This window comes from Myxocyprinus asiaticus, chromosome 22 (genome assembly GCF_019703515.2).
Source record: "Myxocyprinus asiaticus isolate MX2 ecotype Aquarium Trade chromosome 22, UBuf_Myxa_2, whole genome shotgun sequence".
In the NCBI taxonomy this organism is placed as follows: Eukaryota; Metazoa; Chordata; class Actinopteri; order Cypriniformes; family Catostomidae; genus Myxocyprinus; species Myxocyprinus asiaticus.
In genome coordinates, this window is record NC_059365.1 from 15,983,995 (window position 1) to 16,011,243 (window position 27,249).

Consider the following 27,249-nt stretch of genomic DNA (forward strand, 5'->3'; position numbering starts at 1 on the left):
TAGAACCACTACTGGATGGCGAGGCTTTTTAGGTCGGGTGGAATCTGTTATCTCTGATCCAGTTCGTTTGTTGGCTTCCATGGCTGCAGCACGCAGTGTTGTTTGCCTGCAAACTTGTTCAAATCTGGCATCCCCGCGATGTCAAAATACTATTAGTGAGTGGGCAGTAGGCGGGATCACACAGGCCAAAACATAAACAGAAATTCTGTCCCGGAATTTAAACTTCAGGGTAGAATATACTGGCTGTAGCATTGTTATCGGAGAAGCCAGTATTTCAACTTAGCATGTTTCCTAATTCTCTAATGACACATTTTATGATTTAGTACAGTAAAAATATTACATATAGCACCTTTAATGTTTACGAGACTGCCAGACGACACCCACTTACCATAATCTGCTTTTCAGCCAATCAGTTATGAAGGTTGTGCGAACGTCACATTACGTAATTAATATTCATAAACCAAACCTTCACCATAGTAGCTATCGATTAAAGTTTAAACGGTCGGTCATCTAGGCTAGATAAATGGCTGCCTAAAAGCCTTTGAGGTGCATTTACTCTTGCACTTGCTTCTTACAAACTAAAACGAAGTTTTGTCCGCAGTTTCTGACGGATTAAAGTTCATTTTCTGCAAATAAAACTATTTCCTGACCTAAGGTAAGCAGGCGTAGAGGTCGTTTTTGCGTTTATTGCCCTCCCACGGAAGGCGAGCTAATGCTGGCGCTAGTGAATGTACTTTACAGTCTGATTATCCGTGTAGGTCAAAGTCCGACTGTGGTGTCAGACCTGGCCTGATTTTGTTTTCTTCTGCCTCTTTTGATCGTGCTTTTGTTAATCGCTATGGAGGAAAGAGAACCCGTTTCCAATCCGAAACTCACGTCAATTTGGTACTAGCTGTCAAAACCGAAACCGTGTGTTGCATGTTACCGTGGTTCGCCATGAGGTTTATATGCAGATATTTGCTGTTAGCAAGTTTATTTTTATGGGGCGTATGTGTTTCTAACGTAAGACATGTAGAATAGTAAAATTGTATATAAACAATTGGTCTATTATTGTCTTTATAAGGTATTATTGTTTGGCCTCTTTTGACAGGAGGAATAAATGACTGAATTCCCATTAGTTATCTACAGGACGTTTTTGTGTGAAATATTATTAATAATAACTAACATTAATTCAGTTGAGCTTATTGTTAAGAGCTAAGTTGAGCTTCATATTACTAGCTACGTGAAAGAAATGACATTATAGATGTTGTAATTGATTACATTGTTATATACATTACGTAACAATGCATGTGTTCTGATCTTTATTATTTACAAGGCTAAAGTCAATCCATAGATGTAATTTACAGTATGTCTTAAAGCAGAATATATATATATATATATATATATATATATATATATATATATATATATATATATATATATATATATAATATTATTATTATGTGCAGTTCACGTTCTGTGCATTAAGTTACTTTCTCAGAAATGTTGTTCTGCAAGTTTTTAGGAATTTTGAAAAGTACTTGCATTTTGTGTTGGACATCTTCCAACTCTAGGAGTGGTGTGTTTTAAGGTGTGATCTCAATATGGTTACATTGTATAGATGTTATTAGCTGCCATGCACATGTTAGCTTATGATGAAATGAGGCACAGTCCCTCCACTGGTTTTAAGAGTTACAAGGCATTTGAATCATTTTCACAGTCTAAAATGTAAAACCATATGATGTATTGATGCATGACATATAGGGCCTGTCCATGCCAGTGCAGTAAGTTGTGCGTGGATTTGAAATTCTCTTGTGAGCACTGAGCAGCATGAAGTATGTTATATTTCCTGCACATGCTAGAGGCGTTGTACACACGTGACTGACAACGCCTCTATCACTTAAAGCCACAGTCACTCCGATTAGTTTAGCTTTGTTAAATATTGTACAATTTTTCTTATTTCTTGTTTTAACAAATGTATAGGTAAAAGGCTATTTAATCCTCAAATTGCCGTTTTAGATTCCAGTGGGTATCAGTATCTGTCAGTGAGGAAAAGGGATATGAATCATGCCCAAACAATGCATAAGCATGGAATGTTCTTATTAGACCATCATGTTCACAGACTGTTCCCAATGACTCTGTTTAATATGGCACAGTTGTCATGTGACAAATGACACATATCCTCCTTCCATTGAGGGGAGTAAATCACCTTTAGCCAGAAAGTATAAGTAATCTACAGTGGAGGAATGCTGCTGATTGTGATAATTATTCTGAAAGTGGCAATCTAAAACTTTACAATAAAATGCAGCAACATTTAGTGGAGTAACTTCTACACCAGGCCTATTTAACTGGCAGCCCATGGGCCAAATTCGGCCTGTTGTGAGGTTGACAGTTGCCTTGGGGGCTTGAGTGCTCTTCACCGAGCGCATTTTGTGTTTGTCCACACTGTTTTTCAATTGTTTTCCTATGTAAACTTGTGTTAGATGGATGTTGCGCCACGTCTTGATGATTTTAAAATGTCTCGTGCAGGAGCACTTTGTTTTAGATGCTTTTAGAGGTTGCGTTATCCGTCATTTTGACGGAAGGGGAAGATTAAAGATCTAAAATCATGGAATGACAAGCGTGAGTTTGGAGAAACAGAAATGTTCTATTCATTCATTTGGTCAAGGAATTCAATTTGAAAAGTCAAAAGTTTAAATCGTTGCATCTATAATAAATGTCATTGTTTTGTTTTTGTTTTTTTTCCTCCCCTTTTTCTCCCCAATTTGGAATTCCCAATGCGCTCCAAGTCCTCATGGTGGCGTAGTGACTTGCCTCAATCCGGGTGGTGGAGGAGGAATCTCAGTTGCCTCCGTTGTCTGAGACCATCAATCCGCGCATCTTATCACGTGGCTTGTTGAGCACGTTACCTCAAGTTACCTATGTTTTGTTTTTTCCAGAATTTCCTGCTAGGTGGAAATTTTGCTCATGATAAACACAGATGTTTTATTTATATAGTGAACAAATATTATAGTCCTATTATAACAGAAAATCTGAAGATAGAAGCTTTTCGATAACAAAATATCCTGGCTTGGCCCATGTGCCACAAATATTTTTTCCATTTGGCCCACTTGTCAATATGTTGAATAGCCCTGTTCTACATGTTTGTTCTATGCCAGAAATGAATTATAGCTCAAATTGTGTGACTTGTTTAGCTATTATTACTAGGTAGTGTGCTATTACTTCTCAGAGAGCTCTGAACCTTATGTTTCCAGAATGGGGTTAGAGACTTGGGGAAGAGCTCTTCTGTTTTGTACCATTAAAAGCAAACAACCTAGAAACCACCCAGAATACCCTACTAATCATTAGGAATGTGCATGGTAACCGTTTGTAATATTCGGTTAAGCGTGAGGGTTCACAAACGGTCATTCGGTGGGAGTCGGGACTCTGGAATTAAAAATGCTTATTGCAATGGATATGTGTCAAACACTACTCAGAATAGCATGGAATAAAGTCCACAGTGAGCCATGATCTTAAATAGCACAATACATAGATCTTCAAATAATAAAATCACTCGCATTGAAGTTAAACAGAAATAATAAAACTTTCACTGCCTGCAACATAGCCTGTATCTTAACTAACGGAAAATACGTCATTTTAAGGGTTAGTTTGCCCAAAAATTTTAATTCTCTCATTTACTCACCCTCATGCCATCCCATGACTTTCTTTTGCTGAACACAAATGAAGATTTTGTATGTCTACACAATGTAAGTAAATGATGACCAGAACTCCAAAAGGAGTGAAAGTCAGTATAAAAGTAATCCATAAGACTCCAGTGATTTAATCATTGTCTTCTGAAACGATCCAGTTGCTTTTGGGTGAGAACAGACAAAATGATAACTCCTTTTTCATTATAAATCTAGACGTCAGCAGTCTCCCTGGCGATCATGATTTCAAGTTTGATTACATTTCCTATAGAACCATCTTGCGCTCTGCGCATACGTCAAGCGCTAGGAAGTGTAATCAAGCTTGAAATCATGATCGTGCCTAGAGACTGCAATGGCAAAATGTAATTAAAAGGAATTTTTTGGTCTGTTCTCACCCAAAACCAACTGGATTGCTTCAGAAGACATGATTAAACCACCTGACCCTGGCACAAAACCCAAAGGTCGGGATCAGATTGGGTTGATGACCTCTATTATACGTGTAGAACAACCGAATAGTGATTTTGGTATTCGAATACAGGGACGTCGAACAGTTTGCAGAATAATGACTATCCATGCACATCCCTACTAATCATCTGGCTACACCCTAGCAACACACATATCAACATGCTAAAGACTACTCAGAACACCTTGGTAACAGCATTATGGTGGTGAGCAAGCACCACTCACATTTTCTTCATTAAAAAATAAATAAATCGATTAATCACTTTTAATTGAAAAGTGTTGGTGTTTCAGGGCCACAGGTTATTTTGGCTGTTGCTGTTTTTGTTGTTTTTTGCTCATTATTTTTATTTATTTTTTTGGACAGACATTTTGTTGCTGCAGTTATGGCGAACTCTAGTGATGCAGTCAGCTGGTCAGTAATGAAATTGCGGCTAAATTCCTTCCAGCACTTCCCTCGTTCTCAAGAAGTTTCTGCAGAGCGACTGGCCCGGGCAGGGTTTTATTACACAGGAGAGGCGGACAGAGTGCGCTGTTTTAGTTGCAATGCTACAGTGGAGGACTGGAAAAGAGGGGATGCCCCTTTGCAGAGGCATCAGCTAGCATCTCCTGCCTGCTCATTCCTCAGCTGTGCTCACGGCTTGAATGTTCTGAATGACTTGTCCAGCGACTCTGCTTATAACGAAGAGGCAGAATCCAGGGAGTTCCTCCTCCGCACGGGAGAGGTGGTGGACGAGACTATATATCCCAGTGTGCCACACATGAGAAGTGAGGAAGCTCGGCTGAGAACTTTCAGTAACTGGCCCGAAAACTCTCCAGTACAGCCCAGCGATCTGGCTGAAGCAGGGCTGTATTACCTTGAGAAGGATGACATTGTGAAGTGTTTCTGTTGTGGGGAGATGCTTTCAGGATGGGAGCAGGGCGATGATGCCTGGGGTGAACATGAAAAATACTACCGAAACTGCTCCTTTATCTTAGGCCACGATGTGGGCAATGTGCCACTGTCAACACCCAGACCCAGGGTGAATGGTGACAGGGCCTCTCTTGAGACTTTTGAGGGGCGTCTTAATAGTTTCAGTGGCAGACAACACCCCATAGACCACAAAAGACTGGCCCAAGCTGGCTTCTACAGTACAGGTAGACAAATTTTATTTAAATGCTAATATTTTACTGCAGCATATTTCAGTTTTTAATTACTTTTTTCCACTCTCTCATATGAAGTATTACTCTCATATAGAACAGTTTATATAGAGAAATGAAATGCAGTGAACAAACTTTTTTGGTGTTTGGTCATACAGGAGACAGAGACAAAGTGATCTGCTTTAAGTGTGGAGGAGGTGTGAAGGACTGGATGCCTGATGAAGATCCTTGGGAGGAGCATGCCAGGCACTATCCAGGGTAAATTAATTTTTCAGACAAACATTGAGGTACTGCTTACTTTTAGAGGACTAGTTCATCCAAAAAAATATTTGCCTTTCATTTTTGGATGAACTATTATTGTTTCCTTGTATTTAGATTTAAATATATTAAAAATATATAATCTTCATCATACTATATGTGTGTTTTGGATATAGACCATGTGAGTTACACAGGCAAGTATGAAACATGGTGGAAAAATTTGAATTATAATTGTGAAAATATTATAATTGACCCACAGCTGCAGTTTCCTTTTGGAAGAAAAAGGAAAAGAATATGTCAGCAATGTGCAACTGAGATATCCTAAAGGACAGCATTCAGTGAGTCATTACCCATCTTTGTAAAGCACTTGTACTGTAGTGATGAAATGCATTGTAGGAATGTATAATGAAAGTCATTATACATTCCTACCCTTTTATTCCAGTATCAGTAAATATAATTTTTTATTTTTCAAGTTTTTTAAATGTAGTCTTAAAATATTTTTTATTTGTCCTTACAGAGGTCAAGACAGAATGGCTTTTCAAGTCTCGAGGGAGGTAAGGGTTTCTGACTTTATTATTCTTATAAATTCAAGGCACCCGTAGCCACTGTTATGTTTAGTTTTAAAGCTGAGGGGTATTCCAGAAGGAAGATTAACTCAGAGTAAGTGGATAACCTCAGCTTTCTGTTCCAAAAACTGAGAGGTAAATTTCAGGGTCTGTTAGTAGCCATAGCAACTTAATCTCTGAACATAACGGGGCAGTGGTGGCTCAGCGGTTAGGGCTCTGAGTTACTGATCAGAAGGTCGGGGGTTCAAGCCCCAGCACTGCCAAGTTGCCACTGTTGGGCAAGGCCCTTGACCCTATCTGCTCCAGGGGCGCTGTATCATGGCTGACCCTGCACTCTGACCCCAGCTTAGCTGGGATATGTGAAAAAAAATAATTTCACTGTATATGTCCACATCAAATGAGAAAAGAACACAATGGACATGTAACTCCTATCACTGTCCACCACTGTTACAGCAGATCTTCATCTTATAATGCACATGAATAACCATGTGTGGCCTACTAAAAAACATTACATTAAATCGATGGAAAATTATGACAACTGTGGGAGATCCTACAATTGAAAGAGGGTCTATTAATACAATGACACCATCAGCAACTGTGGGAAATTAAAGGTGATATGATTCTAAGTTTTTAGAAACCCCAACTAGGTACATGAAATGGTATTAAAAATAAAGGAAACACATTCAGTTCACATGACATACAGTAAAATAAAATTAGCATGCACAGAACATGGCAAATACCAGTGAAATTAATCTTAAAATAAAAATATATAGTAAACCTATAGCCTATTATCATAATATTAATAGAATATGAATGTTAATACTTATAATGAAGTTCAGTGCAAACAAATAACATAACGGTCGACCTATTAAACATTAATGTTGGCGAGAGAGGTCTAATTGAATTAAGCTTTTACATGTATGGTAAAGCTTTATATTTGTATTCATTTAAAAATTCACGCAATGATTCAGTATACTTTCTGTCATGCAAACTCTCAGTCCTAAACCGATGCAGCTTCTATCGCTATTACGAATGAAGATGAAGTAATGCTCGTTTGCAGTCATTAAAACTTCATGTTCTGCGTCACTGAAATATGGCACGCCTTTCTCCCTAGCATCTGTTTTCATGGTGACTCGATAATTCGGTGATCTGCTGAGAATGCCGTACTGAGTTCACCCTGAACGCGCACAAACTCTGGCTGTGTCTCGTTTGGAAGGCTGCATGCTAGGTAGGACGCATCCTTTGAAGCTGAAATATACAGAGTGTCCTCCTTTAAACAAGCCTCGTTTAAACGAGACGGCCTTGGTAGGACAAACGGAACGGAACATGGTTGCTATGACAGCACGCCACTCTTTAACAAGCGCCAGCGATTTGAGTGAGAAGGGAACAAAATCCCTCTGGAAGGGAATGTATGAGGTACATTTTAGGAGAGTTATAATGATTTAGACAGAAAAGAAAATAGAATTTACAGGTGTAGTTTTAGTCTAATACTTTATTTTAATTATATATTAATATAATTATACATATTATATACTCTGCACCCATCTACTGAGGTACTTCTACTTGGGAATTAACATTCCTTGCGTTTGAACATCATATTTACGGGCAAATTGGCGTAATTTTTTTTTTTAGACATTTCCGTTGAAGCAAAGAATTGTAGGTTGTGAGTGCCCATGAAGGATACACCTCATGCATCCTCCGAATTCCTGTGAAAGAAGGTCGCATTCGAAGGCTGCATTCGAAATGTCCTACTCACTTTTCTGAAACGAGACAGCCTCGATGACATATGCGGCCGACAAATGTGACCTCCAGAGGACGCAGCCTTCCAAACGAGACGAGTTTCAAACTCACTGTTGTGAACTAACCCCGCGTTGGTGTCTGGAACCTACATACCGCGAGTAAGAAAGATATGGGTTAATCAACCGAGAGTTCAGGGTTTATATCACGGTAAGTTAAACTTGCTTTCTGGAATACCCCTCTGTTGTCTGCCATTTATTTTGAAACATAAGGACATAAATCTGATTGTAATTTTGCCTTCCGCAGTCAGGCAGTCAGAGATTGCACAAAAGGCTGTTGAAATGGGTTTTGACCCCATCAAAGTGGAGAGAACCATTCTGCAGAAGTTTGGTCAGAACAGTGAGGGTTATACCTCAGTAGAAGCTCTTATTCAAGACCTCAGTGCACAGGGGAATGATGCTGATGTGCCTGAAAAACCAGGCAAGTGCTTGTTTTTCTGCTTTTTCTTTTCTGAAGGCATGCTTTGTATGCAAGTGATTCATAACTGATGTGTATCAAGTAATCTCCAGCATAATTTATCCTACATATAATGCCATACGTTACATTGGACTTTGCTAACAACTGAGTATTTACTTCAACCTTTGAATGATATTATGGGTCAGTTTGACCCATTTGAACTTTTAACAATGATTTACATCAACTTAATTTTAACTTCTTTGGCCTGAAAGTTCATGACATCTTGTACAGAGGTGATCTGAAACTGCCAATGTAAAACAAATAAAAAAAAATATGTATTTCATGTATTTATAAACAAAGCGCCTCTCTCTCTCTCTCTCTCTCTCTCTCTCTCTCTCTCTCTCTCTCTATATATATATATAGCTTTGTTTATAAATGGACCCCAGAGGACCTTCTTAGGTAATTTATATATACAGTTGTGCTCAAAAGTTTGCATACCCTGGCAGAAATTGTGACATTTTGGCATTGATTTGGAAAATATGACTGATCATGCAAAAAATTATTTTATTTAAGGATAGTGATCATATGAAGCCATTTATTATCACATAGTTGTTTGGCTTCTTTTTAAATCATAATGGTAACAAATCACCCAAATGGCCCTGATCAAAAGTTTACATACCCTTGAATGTTTGGCCTTGTTACAGACACACAAGGTGACACACACAGGTTTAAATGGCAATTAAAGGTTAATTTTTTTTTTTGCATGATCAGTCATATTTTCCAAATCAATGCCAAAATGTCACAATTTCTGCCAGGGTATGCAAACTTTTGAGCAAAACTGTATATTATATGTTATATAAGTACCTAAGAAGGTCCTCTGGGCCAATTTGACAGGGTTCATATAAAGACAAGAAAGCTGTAAAATGATAGAACGGTTCAAAATGTTATTTATAAGTACACTCATTCTCATAATAGCACGCGCACACACACACACACACACACACAAACATAAGTTGACACAATATTATTGGCTCTATATAAATACAATGGAAGTCAATAAAAATAATATGGGAACACATGCTTGAGTGTGTGTATATACTGTATGTTACGTCCCCTAGGGGTTGGACGCAACAAAGTAAAGGGAGGTGACCCGTCAGACCAAAAACCCAAGACAACAAGATCATAGATCCAATATTTGTTTTTATTAGAAGCAGATAAAATATTAAAGATGTAAAAATATGCAGCAGTTATTTGGGCTTCAGGGTGACCCCTGACCCAAAATACATATATTAGAGTGTAAATTTAGAGAATTTACTGTATATAAAATTAGTACATTATACATTTGTTAATTAGTGAAAGGTTTTATCATCAGTAACTAGCAGTTGTTGGAGAGTAAATGTGCAAATTGTTTGAACTGTGATTTAACGAGTCGGGTCAGTTTGACCCGGTGAGATCAACAGTGCGACTTGATCATTAAGACCATGGAAGGGTTGACTGCCAGTATTGAATTAATTTATAATCTGTATGTACTTCCAAACATATCTGTTTTTAACCTGCGAATGTAATGCAATTAAGCAAACTTAAAATGATGTCTAGTCCTGCTTTTAAATAAGATGCCAGGACAGACTGACAACTTTTCAACATATAATAAAAGCAAATCAACAGGAAACAGTAATGTTTTCCTTTTTTGTATTAGGGTTCATTGCTCTCTTTTATTAATACTGTTTCAACATTGTGTTTATTTCATATATTTTCAGCAGAGGACCCTATGAAGAAACTTGAGAAACTCCAGAGGGAGAAGCTCTGTAAAGTCTGCATGGACAGTGACACTGGCATTGTCTTCATTCCCTGTGGACACTTTGTCACTTGTCAAAAGTGCTCCAATTCTCTAGACAAGTGTCCCATCTGCTGTGCCACCATCACACAGAAGATAAAGACCTACAATGCCTAAAAAAGCAAATGAACCAAAACTCCAAATGAAACCCTGATATTCATCGAATGTGTCGAAGTGTAATCATTCCTTACATTTATTTTGTGTATTTGATTTAAGCTAATTGTGAATATATGTATGCACCATATCTGTAGATGTACTAACTTAAAGTAAAATCATGTTGTATTTTTTCGTCGAGGCTTAAAAATAACAAGTTGTAAATTTTCACGTGTTTGTTTTTGGACAGGGGCACACTACATAATTTAACTTGTATTGAAATGCAGATGAAGAAATCTTGACCTCCTCCCCACCCCCCAAAAGTTACCATGGAACAAATTCAGTTTCTTCATATAGCTGCTTCACTCAAATACACAGAAATACTCAGAATGATGTTAATTACCACAGTGCCTTTTTGTAGACTAATTTTTATGACTATTGTCATCCTGTTTAATGATTCGACATAATCATGAACTATAATGTACCTAATGTTTGCTCTTTTATCCATTTATTATAGAAGGATAATTGCTTGAAATGTTTTATAATGTTTAAGGTTGATTAAATGTTACCAGTCAAAACTGGGTTCCTCTTAATTACAATTTCCTAGTATCATAACTCATATAGGATGTTTTAAGTTGTATAAACATGGCAATAAAAGTAGAATCTCTCAAAAATCGTTTTACTTTTGATTCATCTCAATTTGTGAAGGTAAAAAATTGACATCCTGGCTTTGTAAGGCCTTCAATGGCCCTCGACCACTAGATGTCGGGCTTTAGTGCGCTGCAATCCCACCACTGACCACCAGGTGGCAGCTCCACACCACTAGTTTCTCTCTCAGTGATCGGAACAACAAACCGAACGGAGCAAGCGGGGTAAGAGTGTGTCCAAAACCGCCCCTGACCGCCACTTTCAAACTACATCCATGAAATAGCCGCGAATGCGCACTTTAAAGCCACCGGAGTCCATCTAGCTCTTCAAGAAGTCCTAATAATACGGAGTCGACCCCAACGGCTGGGTAAGTGTTAAAATGGCGGAGATATTTATAGAAATTAGTGGCTTGTTTAGGGTTATTTGGATGATGTGTTAGCCTAGCTAGCGTGATACGCGAGGGACCGGATCTGAGAGAAAAGCCGCTGTGCTTCCGTTGCCGCATTTTGATAATAAAAACCACCTCGCCGTGCTCATTTAGAATGTAAACATACATATTATTATGCTGTGTGTGAATATAGTGTGTGCATTGCATTTCCTTGGCAAATAGTTAGCTAGCGCGCTAACCTTACCCAGTACAGTCAGGAACACATATTGAGAGTCAAGATGGAGGACGAGGACGCGATGTTTCCCCTTTCTTTGCGAAATGGGAAAGCTGATGTCGCACCTATTATAATAATTTCACCGCACATTTTCCATTTTAAACGCACGAGCCGCCCATTTCTACGCTGTGTGTGCAAATATGCGTTTGGTGCGCGGTTCGCGTTCACAATGAGTGGAAACGAGAGGAGCCAAAATGGAGAATCCCGAAAACAGCTGTGCTGGATTTACTTCAAGATGGAGATTTTTTTCCCCCCTTCTGATCGTGTTTTGGTCTTTCCGTTTTCGTATCGTGTGGTTTCTCACTCATAGTGTGCATATGCACCTAAAAGCTCATAATTTAACCGTAATAAATGCGCGTTGTGCTCAAAGCATTCCGAGTAATTGGAGATACACAGTAGTAAGAAGTGCGATGAGGAGTTCGCGAGCGTCCGCCTGATCTCAGCATTCAACTTCACGTATTAGCTCCAAACGTTAGCAGACCCCAATGTTTCTCGCTTTTTATGATTTGTTTATAAGTTAGAAGGGGAAACCACTGCAGTTCCGATATTATATATATATATATATATATATATATATATATATATATATATATATATATATATAATGCTAAATGCAGCCTTGTTTAATATACAAACAATCGAAATTATTTGGCGAGAGAGGCCAGGCCATGGGTACAAATTTGACAGGCGCCGGCCGCAGAATTCACACAGCTGCTGCGTCCAAAATTAAATTGCAAAAATAAACGGAGAATCATTCAATTTAATGACAGTGTATTTGTAGTTAATCTTGGGCTAAGCTGTCACAGTGTTAGCTCTGGCGGCTACTGTCACAATGGCCATGGATGGAAGCCTCATTTGGCGCCACTTTTCCTTAGAACGCATTGTCGATTATGATGCCATCGCTTTTGAATTCCCGCCTTATCAACGAACATTATGTAACAAACGGTGAGCTCTATAGCGTATATGCACCGCGCATTATAAATGCTTATTGTTACTCGGTGGATATTACATAACTGTTATCTCACGTTCTAAACACACGCGCTGCCCTGTATTAAGTACCGAGAAAAACAGCTACATTTTTCAAAATAGAGCTCAATATAATCTACTTTCAAGGAAATAACTGATATGGCTATTTTGTTTTTATTTACGTATTACATGTCCTCAACAGTCATGTATGTAGCTAAACGCACACGTTATCCATAGCTTGATACAATTTAATATTAGTCAGATATCATCATAATATTTTTCAGCATTGATACAACAAATGATTATTTGAGTTTAAAGCCACACCTCTTTATTCAAGCTCATATCTCGCCGAAGTCAAAGTTGTTGCTGATAATACCAGGCTATATCCTGAACTTAAGAGTTGATCTCTTTTGAATGTTTCGAAGCAGAGAATGTATTTGGGTTTTTGCATAATATACATAAGGAGAAAATGTGGTCCGTGTCTAAATGCGTCATTTTTACTGCGGTGGCCGGGCTCCTTCTCCCTCTTGTTCATGTTTACGTCCACTAATGGTACTTCCTGCCTCTGATTGGATGCTGTAATAATGGAGGGCGGAATTATTTCTTCCTTATATGGGCAGAGAAGTAGACATGTAGCTTCTGCTTTCGGAGATGTTTCCTGGAAACTGTGGAATCTGGATAGCCAATCAGCGTGTCGCGGGATGTATGATAGACTCGGCGAGACACGCCCCCTTGTTTTCATTCTGAACCGCGTGCACATCTACAGCTATGCAGGCACACAGTTCAGAGCAGTCTTTGTCGGATTCGCATTGGTCTCCTATCTGATTCTTCATCTGATTTTCCTCAGTACTTTGCATTAAATATTGTTACATGTTTTTTTTTTTTCTTGTCTGAAAGAAATAAGTTCCCCTTTAATAAAAGTAAAAATGCCTCAGGCAATAACACATTGTTGCTATTTTCACTCATGTCAGTGGAATAATAATAATAAAAAATAATAATATCCTGGTTTAATATTGTTAATGATGTCTCCCAAGCATTATAGGCTACATTAATTTATATTCTACAGTCTGTGGTTGACACACATTCCAAGGTGTTGGTTTAATACTATGTTGTTATAACTTTTTTTTTTTTTTTTTTTTTTTTTTTTTTACAGTTGCAACTAATTACTACTATAAAGTAGTTTCTGGTTTGTTGATTTCAATTTGCCACATTCTTTCAAAAAATGTATAAAATCTCCACTGAACTTCAAAGAGCCATACAGTTTACCATAGCAAGAAGAAACAATCAAGCAATCAGATGAGAATGACAAATTATTATTATTTATTTTCAAAATTACTTCTAACCGAATACCGAAAGCATGACAATTTCAGCAGCTAGGTAAAAGCTAAATGTGATAACTATAGAAAATACTGCAATAATATGAGTACATACAGGGTTTTTCCTGGCTCAAAATGAGGCAGAGGTGGTACCATCCTGATCATGTGCACAAACACTTGTACCATGCCTTCCACTGGCTGAAGCAAACACTTACAAGCAACATATTTTAGGTGTTCTAATAATTAGATGATTGAAGAAAATGACAGTTATCAACTTACAGCATATTTAATTTAAAAAGCTAACCTGTTCAACATTAATTAAATACAACATAACAGTTAATGTGTTCATTTATAGTTAACAAACAGCAAACTTGATTAACCTCTTAAACCGATAATAAGATCATCTCTGATCTCAGATATGTGGGTGGGTATGGTGGGAAGGGACGATGTGTAGAGACCAGTCGGCCACTGTTTTACAGCTTGGATTGGACTGATCGCTTAGATTGACAGGTCTTGATTTACCATGCGCACAACTGAAACAGTGCTGGATCTTATTACTTGTTACTTATTCTAAGTAAATATGTTTCTGGTTTATTGTGGCATTTACAAATGTAAGTAGTTCTTAGGTTCAGTAAAACCCTCAGATCACTTGTTTGGAGAGTTTTTTGGACTTTTGATAAAAAAAAAAAAGGCTACCTTGGTTCCAAATGCCATAACTTGCTTTGAGATAACAATACAAAATTTTGCCCAGATACAGTTGACATGATTGTAGTCATCATGTCAAGCATGAATAATTAACTAAATTAATAAATAAACTGCATCACTTTTTCAGCAGTGTTGTAACATAAGAGCCTCCAAACATGAGATGTACATGTTTGCATTTTTGAGAAAATCAAGATTATACGTGGTTAGTAATTTAAGTCACTGAAATAAGGCCATGAAACACATAATAGATTTTGTAGACTCCAGTTTTCACTCACAAAGTAAAATTTTGTGAGATACTTTTTGTGTTAGAAAGGCCGTATCGGATCACGCTCTTCTTCTGAGGTAAATTCACAGTGTGTCTTCTTCCAAAAATGATAATGAGCTCAAATGGGAAAGACTGTACCTCTCGTTGGTTTCATACGGATTACACAATCAGAGAATATTTGTTTTCGATTTAAATTGGTTCATTTAAAAGTAAACAATTCAAGCTTTCTTTAGACATATTTCTCATGTCTGCGAGGCAAGTATACGCTGAGTTTCGGTTCATTTTCGTGACGCGCTCCAGACAGAAGTTCACGGAGACCGAGACGGCAGAAAGCTCATCCTGTATGATTTCTTTATTTTACAAAGCCACACCGTTTTGCTGTTATTGTGAGTGAACACAAATAAAAGTAAACCCTTTATAGTTTCGAATGATGTCTTACTCTTATCTGTATGACCAAAAATGACGGAGTATTTCCTTCTGCTGTTATCACGGAAAAAGTCAGGTGATCACGCCGGCACCTCCATTGACCACAGAGGATTGATTATTTTATGTTAACGATATAAAAAAAACAACTCAAACAGGAGCAATTCAAATATTGAATTTTGGGGGCATTTCCGACCCTGCACGACACTATTTTGAGCCAACGCCTGATTAGCTTGCTTGTTGTTAAGCTTAATGGAGGGCTATTGCCTAAGTTCTCCTGGCTCTATGGAGATTTTTTTTTTAATAGTGGTTTAATTTCCCAGCAGTGGCAAACAGTGTCGAAGTTTAGGGCAAACATTATCCTTACCCTGACAGTCGGAGGAGGCACGAAATTTGACGGAGGTGGCATGCCTCAATTCTCTATGCAGGAAAAACCCTGTATGACATGATCACATGCTCTTTCTTTCTCTCACACACACACACACAACATTGGTACTTAATATACATCTGAAAGCCTCAGAGCCGAGCTACTGTATGTAAAGTTAAAATGTTAAAGGAATAGTTCACCCAAAAATGAAAATTTGCTGATAACTTACCCTCAGGCCATCCAAGATGTATCTGAGTTTCTTTCTACATCAAAACAGAATTTAAGATTTCATTTCAGGCCTCCTCCTTTAAACAATGCAAGTGAATGTACTCAAAAATGCATATTTGGGGTGCATCAGAATAATCTACACGACTCCAGTCGACAAATAAATTTTTTCTGAATGCAAACGATTGATTATTTTTAGAAACAAAACAATACTTATATACTTTTTAACTACAAATGTTCACTTCCGTACATCTCTGTGATGTGCGCTCATAAGAGGGATGACGTAAGCTTGTTGGTAAGGTCACACGTCACGTGGAGGAGTCAGGAAGCGCGTCATTGTTTACATTGGTTTTTTTATTATTATTATTTGGAAATGATTTTTTATTTTATTTTATATTGTTTTGATATTGTTTTGGACTGTTTTGGTTTGTGAACGGCACAAGTTTCTCTTGTAAACAATGACGTGCTTCCTGACTCCTCCTCCGCGTGACCTTACCAACGAGCTTACGTCATCCCTCTGATGAGCGCACATCACAGAGATGTACGGAAGTGAACATTTGTAGTTAAGTATATAAGTATTGTTTTGTTTCTCAAAATAATCAATCATTTGCGTTCAGAAGAACCTTATTTGTCGACTGGAGTTGTGTGGATTATTCTGATGCATCCCTAAATATGCATTTTGGACCATCAAAAAATGGAGGACATTCACTTGCATAGTTTTAAGGAGGAGGCCTGAAATGAAATCCTAAAAATCTTAAATTCTGTTTTGATGAAGAAAGAAACTCGGATACGTTTTGGATGGCCTGAGGGTGACTAAATTATCAGCAAATTCTCATTTTTGGGTGAACTATTCCTTTAATATAGGTCTGAATGGAATTATATAAAAAAATATTAAATGTTTTTAATGTTCTATCGTGCTATAGTAACTCTAAATTTCATGTAGTATTATATAAAATAAATAAAAGAAAGTTAAAGCATTACAATTAAGGCCATTTACAAAAAGTACTTTGCAGGCAACTCACAGGCTCAATGCTGACTAATAGGTGCCCATGGGCACAGTGTTAGAGACCATTAGTCTTTAGGACTCTGTTGCACTGCCTTCAGTTCATAGTGCAGTGCTCTTACATTAGTAGCCTTAGCCTAATGTCTCATTACATTTCTAATTAAATACTTTCAGGGTTCCAATGGTAATGGAAAGCCTGAAACTATCAGGGATTTTATTAAGTGTGTTTTCCAGGCCTGGAAATTTCTATTAAAATTTGTGGAACCCTGTTTGATTTTTGTGAATCTCAACTCATCGTACTATGCAATGATACTGTATATTTTAGAGGCTGACCAATATATCAGTTTAACTGATTAATCTGTGCCAATAGTTTTTAGAACTATTAATTACCAGCAAAATGTTTTTTTATTTATTTTTTATCCTCCATGTTCCTCTGTGGCCAAAACCCTTCATCTGATGAATGCATTCACTGAGCACTTTATTAGGAGCACCTGTACACCTACTTATTCATGCGATTATCTAATCAGCCAATTGTTTGGCAGCATTGCAGTGCATAAAATCATTCAGATACGGGTAGGAGCTTCAGTTAATGTTCACATCAACCATCAGAATGGGGGAAAAATTTCTTGATTTCGACCATGGCATGATTGTTGGTGCCAGATGGGCTGGTTTGAGTATATCTGTAACTGCTGATATCCTGGGATTTTCATGCACAACAGTCTCTAGAATTTACTCAGAATGGTGCCAAAAACAAAAAAAAAAACATTCAGTTGGCCGTTCTGTGGACAAAAATGCCTTGTTGATGAGAGAGGTCAATGGAGAATGGTCAGACTGGTTCGAGCTGACAAAAAGGCTATGATAACTTGGATAACACCTCTGTACAATTGTATTGAGCAGAATAGCATCTCAGAATGCACAAAACGTTGAGCCTTGAGGCGAATGGGCTACAATGGCAGAATACCTGTTCCTAATTATAAAATGCTCAGTGAATGTAAAAGAGTAATTTAGGAAGCAATTCATGGAGAAATTTACCTTGTGAAAGTGTGTTTTGTGTATTTATCCCCTCGAAGCTTACCGTAGAACGCGTATGTCCATATGCAGCTTTCAGTGAGTAAAAAAGTTTTGTTTAATAAAAAGACTGTTGTGCATCTGCTTTCTGATTTAATTTGTCATTTTTGTAGGGAAAAACACAGAAAAAAACGCTTGGTGACAGAATCAATATGGATTACAATCAGCGTTTGTGATGATTCGCAGCTCAATGTGATTGCAGATGAAACTGTTGCGATCAGCTTGACGACAGTGACTACGTTTATATGGACACCAGAAAGTGGCTTATTGTGAGAATGCAGCGTTCCCATTTACATGCACTGAATAAGTGGCGTACTCTTTACGCCCGTGTACATGAGGCTCTGTGAGTAAGCCGCTTTCTCCAAAACAACATGGCATCCGAAGAAGTCTTTTCTATTTTATTCTCTTTTGCTTTGCATTATTTCCAGATATTCCAGAGCTGTTGCTGTTTTTGTTTCCTTAACTTTGCATCACGACCTGCAGCGAATTGCGCTGCGATAGTGAGGTTTCCCTCTTACATAAAACTCCAGGATTCCCCCAATGTACGATAGGGACAGTTGATATTTTACATTGGTGTGTATAAATGGATATAGTTTATAGTGTATGTGTTTTTTCCACTGTACTCCGAGAAATGTTGAATTCTTTCCGCAGTGTTGTCTTGTTGTTGGGCTCCATCCTATGACGTTTGCTATTCGGTCTGTTCACACACATGCTCACTCTTTAAACACCCATCAGAATGCCGATTATGTGTTTACATGGCCACATTAAGCCACGTTCTCAAGGAGAAACCTGGGTGTCTTAAACCGCTTTCTCTTAATCCCTTAAACGGCTTAAGGAAATCGGCGTTCTCGTTTGCATGATGTTTCAGAATGCCACTTTCTGCAAAAACCCTGGAATAAACCGTTTTCTTAAGTTCATGTTAACATGGTCACTTCTTCAGTAAAAGAAGCTCATTGGTCACCTGAAGAGAACACGAGCTCAGCGTCAGAGCAAATTATTTATTTATTTATTTTTTTCTGTGTCATGTTGGATCCTTTTTTTCTGTTTCTGGAACCTTTTACTCAGCAGGGAGTCCCGACAGTCAAGTGATTAACGACCTCCCGCTGAGTAGGGTTGTGCGGTTTACCAGTACTAGGGAAGTATCACAATACCAAAAAAATTAAAACAGTACAATATCATCTTGTTGCTAATTTTGGTACTATATTACAGTATGCTGTCATTAGCAAAATTATACGAGATGTTACAAATTTGAGATGAAATCAATGACAATTTGAAAATAAAATAAAAAAAACTTCTGGAAATGGCCAAATGTGATCATTACACAGCTGAAGGATGAAATTTAATTAAATAATATATATACAGTCACATGCGCTGCACGCTACAGAATGAACAAGAGGTGCAGCTCTGCTCTGTCATTTGATTCCCGCACACTCAACCAAACTCAACACACTGCTGGTGCTTAATTTTCATGTAGTGTGTTTAGAGTATTAACGGCTATTACATTTAAATGAGCCTCCGGTGCAGAAGCTTGATATAACTAACCTGTAAAACAGGAAGAACTCAAAGGTCTGTCAAAATAAAAGTCCTGCTAACATAAAAGCTCTATTCAAATGGATGGGTGAAATTGAAGACAGAAAAATATAACTACTGTATAAAAATGTAATATTCAAAAAGTAGCAATAATACTCATAATAACTATTATGTAGTATTAAATGGTTGCATTATTATTATCTGTTAGCAATATCACAAATGTAGGCAGCCTTGTGCCACAGGTAATCAGATTTCTTTTTCATTAATGTTTTCATTAATACTGTGGAGCTCTGTTGTGCAGCATTTTATTTTACCAAAAATAAAATAGCAATTTTTTGTAAAAATGTTTTTTATTATTATTTTTATTTGATTAAAACTGTATTTATCAATTTGATTAAACACCGTTTGATCATAACATTTAATTAAACCATTCAACATGGAATCCAGAACATTTTTAATGGAAAACGCATAATTTGTATCTGTAAGACTTTATGCAGTTCTTTTAATCAAGTCATTTTCTGTGTAATTTCATCAAAAATCTGAGGCTTTTTATTTGTATATTATAGTATCGATACCAAGGTACCAGGGCTGGTATCATACCGAAGCCAATATTTTGGTATTGGAGCAACGCTGAGAGACGCTAATGTGTACTCCGTCTCCCTTCGCCTGGCCAGTGATCATGTAAATGGAGCTCACCTGAAAATCTGTGTAAAACTCAGCTAGTGTGGCCCCGGCTTTACAGAATTGCTGCTTTTCTTAAAGAGACGGTACCGATTTTTAGCACATGTTCTAAAAATCAATGTACACTGGTGGCCAAAAGTTTGGAATAATGTACAGATTTTGCTCTTATGGAAAGAAATTGATACTTTTATTCACCAAAGTGGCATTCAAATGATCACAATGTATAGTCAGGACATTAATAACATGAAAAATTACTATTACAATTTGAAAAAAAAATTCAGAACTTCAACTTAAACTACTAAAGTGTTCTCATCAGAAAATCCTCCAGGTGCAGCAATGACAGCTTGCAGATCCTTGGCATTCTAGCTGTCAGTTTGTCCAGATACTCAAGTGACATTTCACCCCACGCTTCCTGTAGCACTTGCCATAGATGTGGCTGTCTTGTCGGGCACTTCTCACGCACCTTACTGTCTAGCTGATCCCACAAAAGCTCAGTGGGTTTAAGATCCATAACACTCTTTTCCAATTATCTGTTGTCCAATGTCTGTGTTTCTTTGCCCACTCTAACCTTTTCTTTTTGTTTTTCTGTTTCAAAAGTGGATTTTTCTTTGCAATTCTTCCCATAAGGCCTGCACCCCTGAGTCTTCTCTTTACTGTTGTACATGAAACTGGTGTTGAGTGGGTAGAATTCAATGAAGCTGTCAGCTGAGGACATGTGAGGTGTCTATTTCTCAAACTAGAGTCTCTGATGTACTTATCCTCTTGTTTAGTTGTACATCTGGGCCTTCCACATCTCTTTCAGTCCTTGTTAGAGCCAGTTGTCCTTCGTCTTTGAAGACTGTAGTGTACACCTTTGTATGAATTATTTATTTATTTATTTATTATTTTTTTTTTTTTGGCAATTTCAAGAATTTTATAGCCTTCATTCCTCAAAACAGTGATTGACTGATGAGTGTATAAAGAAAGCTGTTTCTTTTTTGCCATTTTTCACCTAATATTGACCTTAAGACCTGCCAGTCTATTGCATACTGTGGCAACTCAAAAACAAACACAAAGACAATGAAAGCTTCGTTTAGCGAACCAAATAACTTTAAACTGTGTTTGATATAATGGCAAGTGATTTTATAGTACCAAATTAGCAATTTAGCATGATTACTCAAGGATAAAGTGTTGGAGTGATGGCTGCTTGAAATGGGGCCTGTCTAGATTTGATCAAAAATGACTTTTTTCAAATAGTGACGGTGCTGTTTTTTACATCAGTAATGTCCTGACTATATTTTGTGATCAGATGAATGCCACTTTGGAAGGCATTTCTTCCGAAACAGCAAAATCTTTACAAACAATTGTCCGCCAGTGTAAATATTTGTAAATAGTATAAATTATGCATTTAAAAATAAACATATAAGAAAATATTATATATGCAATATATCATATTTATTGACTGAATACATGGATTTGGAAATTTTCAAAAGTTAAAATGTGACTAATGATGACAATTTTTTATTTGTAAAATAAATATTTTCATAATGTACCTAATTAGAAGGTACCCTGTATAATTACCAGCATTAGCTAGGAGAGAATTTCTTTCATATGTAAGCAAAATGGGCATTATAACTGAAATATACCCATATGAATCGATAATAATTCAGAATCTAATCGAGAGCTTGAGAATTGGAATCGAAATGAATGTGGAAATCGATTTTAAAAACTATCTGTCGGTTATTGGCAATATCCACTTTCGGTTGACCTCTAATATGTTTTTATTCAGTTTTACCTGTTAAAAAAAAAAAAGACTTTATCAAAGAGATGGAGAAGCATATGATCTTTTACTCCTTCCATGTGGGATCTTGTGTTTTCAGATTACATTTTCTTAAGGATAATTAGGGTAGTTTCTGATTTAATTCAGATTTGCATTCCTCATGAGTAGGGCTGGGCAATATGATGATATACATCATGGTGAAGCTATAAAGTGTCAATTAGGGCTGGACGATATGTAAAAATAATTTGATTGATAATCGCCTTAAAAAACATCGCGATATACGATTCTATTGTCAACCCCCCTGCTGAGGGTTGGTGATTTTTTTATTTTTTTGCTTTATTGATTTTGCTTAAATGTAATTTATTTATTCAAACATAAGACATTTCTAAATTCAAATTGCACTTTTTTGATATTAACATTTTATTGATTTAAAAAACAGGACTGAAGAAACAGAACATACACACACAGAATCAAGTAATATCAAATGATATACCCTCACCATGAACATCCAGTGGTCTTACACAAAATGAATGTATACATGCATACAAATACAATTTTTTTTTAAAACAGATAAGAGGAAACACTTAAGAATAGATCAAATAAAAAAAAAAAACATACATTTAAAACTACAAATCTCCCTCCACTGCCCCTCCCCGAGAACCCTCCAAAAAGGCCAAATAGTTTTTATTAAACAAATCCATGCTACCTAGCCTTCTATATGACATTCCCTCAAATTCCGCCACCCCTCCCATCTCTGTGTGTCACTCTTGAAACGAGGGCACTCCAGCCGACTTCCATCCCTTAAGATTGATTTGTCTGCCAAAAATAACGCTGGCTAGGACCCAATTTTTTATGTATTTATCCCCTATATTAATGACCGCACATCGCCTGGGGCAAAATGAAATTTGAGCTCCCAATTCGTCACACATAAAACTCTGAACCCTCAACCAAAATTCTTGGCTCTTAACCACCAAAAAAAAAAAAAATGGGTTGTGTCCCCATCTTCTGATTGGCATCACCAGCAGGTGGTCGTGTCTTTAAGACCAAGTCTATACAATCTAGAGGGGGTCCAATAGAATCTATGTAAAATATTAAATTGCATAAGGCGCACCCTTGCATCTCTAGATGTAGACTTGACATTTTTTAGAATCTTAGCCCACACTCCCTCCTAGTACCAAGTTTAAATCTTTCTCCCATAATCACTTGAGAGAAGTTGAAGCTCCGTCCCCCAGACTCTGAATTAGCAGGGAGTAATACACTGATCTCATGACCTTTTCCAAAGGCAGTAATCACCACTCCCAGAATACAAATTGCACTTTAAACTAAATGAAAAAAGCAATAAAAAGCATTGTCTATATCCGATAACATCATCCTATTGCCCTGCTCTAAGGCTTATCTTGCTAAATACTGTAAACAGTAATGGTGGAATCGTTATTAACATTGGTGTAGAAGATGGTTTTATTTGTATTTTTGCCATTGCATATAAAATTATGTTTCCGTTTGATTGAGAATCCCACTGGTTTACTGAACAGATAGCCGCGATCTTCCTAACTGAGTAATCCCCTTACTGAACAAAACGATGCACAAAATAAGATGTGTTAGGAAAGTTGTCAAATATAATTAATTATTGAGATCAGCTGCAGAAGACACCTACTTTTCAGTGTTTATCTCAAGCCATACTGATTGAAATGAATGCCCCGGTTAGTTAGCTGGATGGTCGGTGTCCGAGCACAGAGTCCAAGACATCGTTGCTTCCTCCACTGTGGAATGGTGGAAATGCACGGCACAGTTTAAAAATTCACACCAGCCCAGGAACCCGCCCCCGAAAAGGGCTTTGAGCAGGGTATGAAATTAACTTTTTTTGCCCACCAACCACAATGGCTGGTGAATGTCCAATTTTACCAGCCACTTTTTTTTTTTTTTTTACAGATTTTTATATAATATATATACACTGATCAGCCATAACATTAAAACCAAAATTCACAGATTACCGCTATGGTGGCTGATATAGTTTAATTTTTGAGCTGGAATGAAAACAGACCTTTTCTATCTGGATTGTTCACCGATTTTACACCGATAAGACTATGCAAAGGTACTCAGAAGGCTGCTTTCTTAAATATTTTTATCAAAGAATATTTGACATTATTATTATACATTGTCAACAAATTCTGGAAATGAACACTGAGAAAATAAATAATAATACAATAAATAGCTTATAAAACATCAGTACTGTGAGTTCAGTATCAGTCAGTTGCTGACCATTAAAATAAAGAATAAATGAAAATACAATAAATAGCTAAATAAACATCAGTACTGTTTAGTATGTCAATTGCTGACCATTTACATAAAGAATAAATAAAAATACAATAAATAGCTAATTAAACATCAGTACTGTTTAGTATTAATAAAATGCTGACTATATTAATACTGTCAGTCAATTAGGGGCAGGTTGTAAAACAAGAAGCATTTACTCCTGCCGAGTCAAGCGGTGTTACACCGTATTCTGCTATACAAGTTGAGGGGAACTTTCAACGGTGGAAAACCAGACTTTTAAATATTAAATTTTGTAAATTAAACGACTGGATTTGTTCAGTTGAAGGGGGTACCAAACTGTGAATCCTGAACAGTTTGGTGAATACATGTTTACACATTAGCTTCCGCTCAGCTGACATGGTATAAAAGTAGCTACATGGTTAGCTAGTTAGGTATAATTTTGTTGCCACGGAGCGTAAAAGATGGACCAGCATTGCGTCTTACCAACTAGGTAACAATATAGCGTGAAATCAACACTCAACAGACACAATCCACCACTGCACCATTGTCTGCTGAGCTGCATAAAGGTGTTCTGATGCTTACCTTTCAATCTGCTACATTACTGACTGCACTGACAATCTATAGCTGGCTAACAGCAAACAGATGTGATAAACATGAGTGACATGGTTGTCAGGGACAGGGTTAACGTTATATTAGTTATATTGAAAAGGGAAAATGATGGGGTCATTGTTTAACTTTCCAGTATGTATTTCACAAACTAGTTAGCAACTTACCGTGAAGACACCGCTCAACTCTGCCCTGTCTGCAGAGCCACTGTCAGCTCAGCTCTGTTAAACAATGGAGTTGGAGCGCGCTCTGCTGGACAAACTACGTTATGACACCAATTCTAAAGCATTGTTTTCTGCATTCTATGCTCTGAAAAAAAGTTTTCATATCTGCGCATATCAATAAACATATACGGCGATACCGATATATCGGCCTATAAAGGCTAATATCGGCCAATAATATGGGCCGACAGGCACTACTAATTTCATACCCTGGCTATGATACATCTCATCTGAGTTTTGTGCGTGCTCATGCGCCAAAAAGAAAGTTTTTTTTTATTTTTTTTTATTTTTATTTTTTTTACTAAGCATCATCACCCTTACTAAAATTCTGTTCAAATTATGTTAAATATTTGGAAACAAACCTGCAATTTTTGCCTTCAGATATTCTCTATAGAGATGACTTAATTTTTTTCTTATGTATTTTATTTTTTGCATTGCTTAGAGAAGATATTCAGTTTCTTGAGGAAAGTTAATAATCATCTTAATAATGGTATCATACTGAAATGTGTCATACTGGGAAATTTAGCATTATGGCAAGGCTGATTTAAAAACAGTGTTTTTTTGTGTGTGTTTTACTTTGACTATGTTATAAATTATAAAAGAGTAAGTAGTTTTCATTTATAAAACAATAAACATTACAATATGATTATAAAACCAATTTTTATTGATTTTTTTGAAAAACATTACTGTCATAGAGTTTCTCCAAAACCAAAATTTTGACTTCAGTACGATAACACCCCTGGTACCTCGGTATCATTACTAAATCTGAGTATCTGTGGCATAAGGCCCTGCACTCTGACCCCAGCCTAGCTGGGACATGTGAAAAAGAAGAATTTCACTGTATATGTGCAAATGTATAATGTGTGATGAATAAAGAAAATTATTAAAAAAAAATATAATTATTAATTATTAAGGCTGCTACTGCTGAATCGCATTTTGCTGATATTCAGTACACTTGCTTTTGTGATAATTGTAAATATAGTAATGATAATACAAACAATTATTATTAAATAATTGTTATTAGTAGTGCTATTGATATTAATTTGAATATTATATTTCTCTATACAATAGTAATATGTTTCTGTCACAACGACTGTAATTTCACGCATCCAGTTCAACTTTTATTTTGGTGGATCTTTGAGTTTTTCCTGCGAGTTTCATAGTTTTTAATAAGCTCCGCATTACAAAATAAAATGCTGAAATACTCGCATGCTGAAATCTCACTGGTGAAGGAATTAATGTTAGTGTTCACAGCTGCTCAAACACCGCATTTAGCATCATGCACAATCTCTTTCTGTGTGTTTGTGTGTGTGTGTGAGAGAAGTGTGACCAGAGAGAGAGCACAGCGGCACCTCTCGTTTATTCTGAAGCGTGCAGCACATGCAGACTGTATATTATTTAATATATTTACATCCTTCTGTTGTTCAGTAATAGCTCTTGGCCATATCGAGATTTGAATTTGATTATCAAATTGTCATTGTTTTCATCTAAAAAATCTCCCATCACATAAAATTTGGCTAATACTGGAGTATAGTACCAAAATTAGCAACAAGATGATATTGTACTGTTTTAAATGTTTTTATATTTCATTAGTACCGTTATACCACACAACCCTACTATGTCGTGATATATATCTTTATTGTGATATAGAACTAGGCTGTTCTTACTGTGATGTAAGATTTTGGTCATATTGCCCACCCCTACTTCTGGCCAAGCCCAGACAGAATCTATAGACTTTTTTTTCCCCAATTTTTGGCACTAATTTTGGGATAAGATCTGCAGAATTCTGTGGAATGGATTAATTGTAAAACATGTTAAATGGAGCTTAGAATACGACACTCTTATTGGTAGCTGAAAGCATGATCAAAATACTCTAATATCATTTGGTGAGGGATGTGTAGAATTTTGTGAATGTGTTCTGTGGGCACAGATTCAAGATGAGATTAGATGTGTTCTAATCATTTGCATTTGCAACGTGATGGAGTGATTGTCACTTCAAGAATACTTCACTAGAGGTGTGGTCCACACATGGACAGATCATTTAATGAATAGCTAATGCATATGCGTGGTCTCGAGTTGATTGACAGACTATGTGTGTATCTTGATAGGTGACTGGCTCTTTTACCTGTAAGTCAGGACTTCCTTTCTACATCCGTTGGGTGTTCCAATTTCTCCCATTCATTTGAATGGAAGTGGTCCGTCTCTGCTAAATAGTCTCAGATCATTATTAGTTCTGAAGACTTTGGGGTTGGTTTTTGGAATTTGGAATTTGGGATATTTTTAGACCATGAAAGGGAAAATATTTGTGTGTTTGTTTTTATT

At 36.9% G+C, this 27,249-nt stretch overlaps 2 protein-coding genes across 4 annotated transcripts in view; both read left to right on the forward strand.

Moving 5' to 3' along the window:
• The first annotated feature begins 475 nt into the window (after nt 1–475).
• Nucleotides 476–10,897, forward strand: LOC127413464 (E3 ubiquitin-protein ligase XIAP-like). 3 transcript variants are annotated; one of them, XM_051650641.1, is made up of 7 exons: nt 476–655; nt 4,492–5,261; nt 5,423–5,522; nt 5,782–5,860; nt 6,040–6,076; nt 8,132–8,305; nt 10,039–10,896. In XM_051650641.1, the coding sequence occupies exons 2-7, from the start codon at nt 4,511–4,513 to the stop codon at nt 10,230–10,232; spliced, it is 1,335 nt and encodes a 444-aa protein (XP_051506601.1). In that variant the 5' UTR covers nt 476–655; nt 4,492–4,510; the 3' UTR covers nt 10,233–10,896. The 3 variants fall into 3 exon arrangements, with proteins under 3 accessions (XP_051506601.1, XP_051506603.1, XP_051506602.1); XM_051650643.1 differs by having other exon boundaries at nt 10,042–10,896; XM_051650642.1 differs by lacking the exon at nt 476–655 and adding an exon at nt 696–885 and having other exon boundaries at nt 10,039–10,897.
• A 143-nt stretch (nt 10,898–11,040) lies between these two features.
• Nucleotides 11,041–27,249, forward strand: part of LOC127413460 (cohesin subunit SA-2-like) — a 39,282-nt gene continuing 23,073 nt past the window's right edge. Inside the window, 1 exon segment of the mRNA XM_051650632.1 lies at nt 11,041–11,223. The gene's annotated coding sequence lies outside the window, so the exon portion shown is untranslated.